At 36.8% G+C, this 7,914-nt stretch overlaps 1 protein-coding gene across 3 annotated transcripts in view; it reads right to left on the bottom strand.

Moving 5' to 3' along the window:
- The window catches only part of LOC106876387 (LIM domain-binding protein 2), a 160,245-nt gene that overhangs the window by 67,506 nt on the left and 84,825 nt on the right, over positions 1–7,914 (bottom strand). For all 3 annotated transcript variants that reach the window (XM_014924904.2, XM_014924903.2, XM_014924902.2), the window contains exon 4: positions 6,525–6,560. In XM_014924904.2, coding sequence (XP_014780390.1) covers positions 6,525–6,560 — 36 coding nt within the window. The remainder of the gene's footprint in view (positions 1–6,524; positions 6,561–7,914) is intronic.

Raw genomic sequence — 7,914 nt, 5'->3', positions numbered from 1 at the left:
GAACTGAGGGCTTGGAAAGCAATCTTTCTGATTGCTTTCCAGTCAATTTGACGCTATTACAAAGCTATGTAAGAAATCATCAATGCCACTGCTGCTGCTCCCTCCTCCCCCTCCTACTACCACTGCCGCCACCACCATCATCATTTACAGGGAGGGGTTATTCGATTAAATTAAACTAACCCAGTTCTAGATTGGTACTTTTCTTTATTGACTCAGAAAGCCTGAAAATCAGCAGGATGTGAACTCAGAACAAAGTGATGTAGCAAATATTGCAAGGCCTTTTTTGTATGACACTCTTAATGAGTCTGTCAATTCACCACATTTTAATAATTAATTAACTGATTAATTAATGATGATGATGATGATAAGCAAATTAATAAGAACTATGTGACTGGAGTATTAACAGAATAACAAAAATGTGCTATACACTGTAAGACTAAAGTATGAAATGCTGTCACAAGTTGTGACAGGCAAGAAGCCTTTGTGCATAGGTGGACTTCTGAGTAAAAAAAATCAATATTTACCATTGCTAGTTTATACAACTAATGGTCAAGACGTACTATAGGAAATTGTTGACATTCTTTTAGGTTCTATATCAAGTTGTTTTGCAGGTAAATAAATAAAACAACAATAGCAACAACAATGACTTGATAGCAATCCAAATTGGTTTATCAACTAGAAGTCTTTATTAGAATGGATATTATCATTAAATAAGTATTAATGGGTGTGTATATCAGTTAGATCATTTCTGATTTGACAGACTGGTGGACAGCTTGATGTGACTGAGGCAATGACATATGCAAACATCATCCCAGTATAGCACTGGGTATGGTAGGCTATGATAAACTTGCTGTGATGACTGAGAGGCAGCACTTTAACCCTTTTGATACCAGCTTGCACTAGAGACCATCCTTGATTCTAGGATACAAACTTCCTGTTTTGAAGTGATCTAAAATTAAAATTCCATGTTGAATTTATGTTCCAAAGACTGGCTTTATAATAAATTATTGTTTATTGTCTGCCTTAATCAAGGAAACCTTAGTGATCAGAGGTGTTTCAGCTGTGATCACACCTGTTTTATTTTGAGACATAATATATTTAAAACTTAATTCTTCTGTGATTATATTCCTCTTGAAACACAGTGTTTTTGTTTCAGTTAGTTTAGAAAATAATGGAGAGTTTAGTGAAATAACTTTGTCATATTTAATCTGGTGTTTGGAACGTAAAGGCTTTAATGTAAATCACTATTTCAGGTGGGTTGGTATCAAAAGTTTTAAACACAACAGGATGTGATTTGAGGGAAATTTGGCTACTATTTATAGCAGATAAAACCTTGTTAAAGCCTCAAGGGTCACATACGACTTGTTTGGGCCAAGTCAGCTCTGATTGAGCAAACTTATAAATGAAATGTGTTCAAGCCATGATCACCTCAATGCATTTTTGAGACATAGTGTATCTAGAACTACATTATGCAGTCAATGAGCCTTTCTTTTAGTTTTAAGACACAATAGGGTGTGATTTGAGTGAGATGTTGTTGCTATTTCTAGCAGGACAAATGACAGCATAGAGACCCCTCCCTCTCTCTTACATTAGCTTAAGAATAACATGTATTCATACTTATACACACCTCATAGGAATTGTCAAAGCTATAGACAATGACAATGGTGTAAGCATGACAATAAAATCTCTGGTAAAACACAACACAGTAAACAACAAGTAAGTAAATTCAGAGTATGTACAGTGCATGTGTACATATCTGGTGTATGTACAGTGTTTCTGTACATATTTAGACTTGCTGTGAAGGAATGTTCAAGCTAACAGACTAAGGTAAATATGAGAAGAAACTGTCACTGAATTTCAGTCTCTACATCTTGTCAGAGTCAGTCACCAGTTGACATCTTCTGCTCTCTTGTTTAACACACTAATTCTGTGAAGCAGACAGTGGTTCAAGTCTGACAAGGAGAACATGAGCCAAACCATTCCAGAAAACATTATACAGTGTATGAAAGACTAAATTCTATGTATGCAAATATACACCCCACCTCTCTCTCCTCTGTGTGTGTGTGTGTGTGTTTGTGTGTGCGCACGTGCGTGCATACATGAGCAAAGTGGAGCTTTCCAAGAGAAGATGTATGGCCCAGTAACAAATCGCTGTCTGGCTGGCATGCTAGTTTAGCTTGGATAGCATTGCAAGTCAATCTGGTGTCTATTCTCATGACATTTAATGAACTCACATGTGTGTGCCCTAATGGTTAGGGTGTTATTTCCTGATCATGAGGTTGTGGGTTCAATACCTGGGCAGGGCAGGGCAGTGCAATGTGTCCTTGAGCAAGGCACTTCATTTTACAATGCTCCAGTCTACTCAGCTGAACATAAGCTTTGGCCAAGTACTAGGGCAGTCCTCTCCCCCTTTGAATGTTACATCCTACATATGCCACCAGATCAAAGGTGAGGAGGATGAGAAAGTGTGTGTGTTCTGTAACTGCTTGTGACTGCATAAACACATGAAACAATTAGTGAAAGCATGGTACATTTTACCAAGCTATCGTTGCTTGTGAGTGACAGCTGGTTTTACAATAATATTAAGTATATTGCTCAAAGCATGGCAAAACATAGGCAGTGGATTTGAACATTGAATTTATGAACTGACAGGAAAGTTAGATCTTATATATTTAGTTTCATTGTGGGCTAAATATTCCATCATTATCTAAATATTCTCTCATACCAAGATGAAATGTTTTATTTATACTAAAACAAATATAGCTTAAAAAACAATCATATTGAAGATGTTAATTTACATTACTTCATATTTCAATAATAATTATTAAAAAAAAAAAGAGAATAAGATAACTTTACTAGAACTGGTGCCAAAGCTGAAAAATTTTTTTTTACAAAATATCAATAACTTTTTATCTTGTGATTCAACTAAAGGAGACAATTTGGAAAAAAGGAAAAAGAAGAAAAAAACAAACAAAACAGGCGTGGCTGTGTGGTAACAAGCTTGTTTCCCAACCACATGGTTCCAAGTTCAGTCTCACTGCATGGCACCTTGGGCAAGCGTCTTGCACTATAGCCTCAAGTCGACCAAAGCTTTGTGAGTGGATTTGGTAGATGGAAGCTGAAAGAATCCTGTCATATATGTGTGTGTGTTTTTGTGTCTGTGTTTGTTCCCCCATCACCACTTAACCAGTGTTGGTGTTTTTATGTCCCCATAACTTAGCATTCCAGCAAAAGAGACCAACAAAATAAGTTATTAGGCTCAAGAAACGAGTCCTGGGGTTAATTTGTTTGACTAAAACCTTTCAAGGCAGCATGGACTACAGCATGGCCACAGTCAAAAGACTGAAACAAGTACAAGAATACAAGAATAAATACTCGCTGAAAGTATTTGGCAAATGAGCAGAAACAATGTAGGGTGAATGGTTTCACCCTTTAGAATTCATATTATTCTGTCAAATGTAATTTATTACCTCCACCAAGGAAGGAGGTTATGTTTTTATCGGCGTTGGTTTGTCCGTCTCTCCGTAAAATAACTCAAAAAGTTGTTAGCGGTATTTGATGAAACTTGCAGGAAAAATTGATAATGACACAAGGAACAGATGATGAAATTTTGGAATTGATCCGGGAATTTTTATGGATTCTTGAAGGATTTTTCACTTGTTATATTTACTTTACATGAATGTTACGTTCTTTGATTATCTCCCTTGAAAACACGTTCATCGTTTGCACGTAACCTATGGTGGCATTGCTGTTTCCAAAGTTTATTTTCATTTCTCTATTAGTAATTTTACTGACATATCTATCTTAAAATGAGCTGCTTGGCAGAGGTCTGTGGAGAATGACATGACAAGCCTTGACTATTGGGATCGACTCTGGTTGGCGGAGGTCTGCACTCTCCGAGTGCTTTTCTAGTTTATTTATTCATATTGCTTTGAATTAATCATGCATCCTCTTGTAGCTTCAATATTTCAGTGATGTTACTGTTTACCTTTACAATCACATTACAGAGTAGGTGTTAAAGGCTGGGTCTGGCTGGTTTAAACATAAAGCAGGTAGAATATTTGGGCTGGATATGGTCGGTTTAAATGCTAAAGGGTTAATATAATCCTGCCAGATACAAAGCAACATCTCTATAGGGCTACCTTAGCAGCATTATAGGACCCTCAACAAATCAATGCAGTGGGTCCTAAAGTATTTATTTATTGGCAGCAAGCCACAGTATACATAGATCAGAAGTGGGTCCCCAGGGCAAACCCACTGTGCCCATCCCTTAAGACAGCATGGCAACTCTAATGCTGGTTCTATGACAAAATGAACCTAGTACATACAGTAAAGAGGCTGCAGTTAGGAAGAGCATCCATTCATAGCAACTGTAGCAGAAGTGAAATGCCCAATTAAAACTTGGTCCTCTGACCCAGCTAGGAGGGCTAATAGCCCTGAATAAGAAGTGATGTGATTTTGCACTGTGATAATTCTGTCTAACCCATGCCAGCATGGAAAGCGGGCAAATGATGATGATGATGATGATGATAATGGTGGTGGTGGTAGTGATCTAGAGTAAAATGGAAGATTACAACTGACCACAGGCAATCAGTACATTGTAATCCAGTTACTGTGTCTGGGTTATTCTATCGATGAGAGTAAATTACCTCAAGTCAAAGACACTTAACTCTCAACAATAGAATTTGCCTAACTGATACTAGTGGATACTGCCACATGGTAGAATAAAATCACTGCTGTAAATAGTATTGTACTAACCATTCAAATCCACCACATTTAATTTCAGTCAATGGTTGTGAAGCTAAGGTCTTCAATGAGTTACAGTCTGCATGGTGAGGAGTTAAAACAACCTCACCACAAGGTTTGCATGACTTAACAAAAATTAGTCTAAATTTTGCTTCCTTGTTGTGATAAGCTGTCTAGGAAAGAAAGATATCCTACAAGGAAAAAGAAGCTAAGAAAAATAATAAAACTTTTTGTTTAAATCCTATCCATACTAACATAACAAAAATGGATGACCTGGTTCAAAGTTCATTTTTCTAAAGTCTAAAATTAAACCACACCCATCTTGTAACTTTTTCCCCCAAAGTCAAAGTGACATGTTTAAATAAGTCTAAAAAGTATATTATTTCAACCAATAGTATTTTTTAAAAAAATGTCCCTCTATGTAAATAAACTAGTCTTAGTTGAAAATTGTCTGGTTTCCCTTGTTTAATGTAGCTTTGACTTAAATTAACTCCCTCTGCCGCCACCACCTTCCTCACCACCACCACTGCCGCCGCCGCCACCACCACTACTACTACCAGCACAGCCATCATCATCATCACCACCACTTTAACATCTATTTTGCAAAGTATTGTATAGATCTACTGTATATACGACAACAGTTGTGTATCTGTATCCTGCACATTTATTTCATAGGGGATTTTTGATTGGCAGGATGGGAAGTAAAAATACAGTTCCTGGTGGGACAAGCGAATGAGCAAGAAAGAGACAGAGAAAGAGAGAACTAATAACAGGAGCAAAGATAAATCTCAAAGGGAGTGTAGCACATTATATCTAAAGAGAGATAGTTCTTTGCTTTCTTTGTTTGAATTACACAGTTTCTATAATGCAACAGAGGAGACTAAACTGCATCCAGGAGTGAGGCCCTGGTTAAGGAGTTCCTAAGTTTTGAAGAGTGTGGAATTACTTCTTAGCCACTACTACCCCCTGGTCTATGCTGACCTGGGGTAGTAGCAGCAGTCAGAGTTTCTGTTACGGAATTGCCTCTGGAAGACAGTCAGTCACAGAAACCTCAATGGGTCCAAGATAGATGAGGTCCTTCAGCAATTTAGCTGTTCACCCAAGAGAAGATAACTCCATAAAAATCCTGCATCCTGAGAATTGCTGGGCTCACGTCATGTCATCATCATCATCAGACCAATACAAGTTTGAAGGATAAGAGTGGGACTGGCTGTACACAAACCAAGCCTACTATAGTAATATTTAGTGTGCAGGTTGTTCAGCAAGCCAAGACACCAGCACCAATACCATCACACTTTCTTCATAAGTTCAGAGGCAAGGGAAGGAGGTGACATGAATAGGTAGAGGATGATACAGGAAGTCTGTAGCTTTGGCACTACATATAAGCAACTATAGGGATAGGGGTGTTTTCTGGTTGTATTTTGCTAAATCTTCATTCATTGAAGCAGTGGGAGAGTCCAACAACAACAACAACAACAAAAGAGAAATAAATTTCCCTATCCCTCAAGGATAAGAAGCTGGTCTTTGTCACAGAAAACTTGGTGCTGTAAGCTAACGAAATATGTATTATCCTTATAATGCTGCCACTGTACATGGAAGTGAACTGGGCAAACCACTCTATCTTCTTGGAACCATATGAAGTTGGGGATTGAGCTCAGGTGTTTAGAGTTAAATGCCTTTAATATAAACATGCAGGTATACTAGCATATACTAATTTTCTCTAAAGAGAGAGAGAGAGTGAAAGAAAAATGAAAAATAAAGAGAGAAAAAATGTTGACCTATCTGGAAGGATTTTCCTGTTACTTGAACCAAATCTAAAAAAAGGTTACAAAATATCAATAACTGTTTACCTTTCGAATAAGGAGTCAATTTGAAATAACATATTACCAAAGACATATCTTCACTACAGATGTGTGTCTGCGTGTGTGTATGTAGAATATGTAAAATCAAGACAAAAAAATTTACTCATTATCAACTTATCTTTTGACTAACACAAAACTATTTTGAACAAACCTTCCTTGATGAGAAATAATTCATAAACAACTGTGCTTAAAATTACACATCTATAATTGCAGTTGTAATGAATGTGAAGTAAAATGAATTTAGTGAATCCTTTCCCAAACCTCAAAAGCCCATAGGGTCTTTACATAATTCTGGGTTTCTATAATATTGAAGAGAGAGAGAGAGAGAGAGAGAGAGAGAGAGAGAATTCCTCTTGGGTATGAAGTTAGTGTATTGCAGATAATTTTCTCTTAAATCCCAGCCAGGTACCTACTGTATATGCATTTGCAAAGAAGACTTAGCCTATCATCTAACTCAGTGGTTCCAAAGCTATTCAGTGCTCATCTGGAGTCAAACAATAAGTCTGCAGTGTGGCTTTATATTTGGTACTCCGAGTTTCAGGATGTTTTTTTTTTTTATTTGTTCTATTCTTAGTATTTATTCTGAGACAGAAAGAGAGTGCTTTTAGATTTTACAGCTTTGGTGAATGTTAAGATTGATAACATGAATGATACAGTCCCCACAGATACAGGAAAAACTCCAGCTAGAGCCAATCAAGAAACCCACATATCCATGACCACCAAAGGTACAAGCCTTCTCCTGACTGTTGCTCTTTAAATCTACAGGTGAATCCTTTCTACTATAGGCACAAGGTCTGAAATTTTGGGGGAGGGGCTAGGTGATTATATTAACCCCAATGCTTATATGGGTTTTAACCTCAAAAGGATGAAAGGCAAAGTCAACCTCAGTAAAATTTAACTCCGAGTATAAAGACAGATAAAATGCTGCTAAGAAGTTTGCCCAGCATGCTAACAATTCTGCTAGCTCCCTAATAATAATAATAATAATAATAATAATAATAATAATAATAATCCTTTCTACTTAAGTCACAAGACCTGAAATTTTTGGGAAAGGGACTAGTTGATTACATCGACCCCAGTGTTTCACTGGTACTTAATTTATCGATTCTGAAAGGATGAAAGGCAAAATCGACTTTGGTGGAATTTGAACTCAGAATGCAGCGATGTGTGAAATACCACTAAGCATTTTGTCCAGCGTGCTAACGATAATAATACTAATTAGATATTTTATAAGCCTTAATAACCTTTTCTTTTTTTTGAATGCATTATATACTTCATTAATTATTATTTCTTGTTTTATTTAGAT

Source organism: Octopus bimaculoides, chromosome 14, assembly GCF_001194135.2.
Source record: "Octopus bimaculoides isolate UCB-OBI-ISO-001 chromosome 14, ASM119413v2, whole genome shotgun sequence".
Lineage (NCBI taxonomy): Eukaryota > Metazoa > Mollusca > Cephalopoda > Octopoda > Octopodidae > Octopus > Octopus bimaculoides.
The sequence above is the reverse complement of the archived record's forward strand: the minus strand, read 5'-3'. Positions and strand labels throughout refer to the sequence as shown.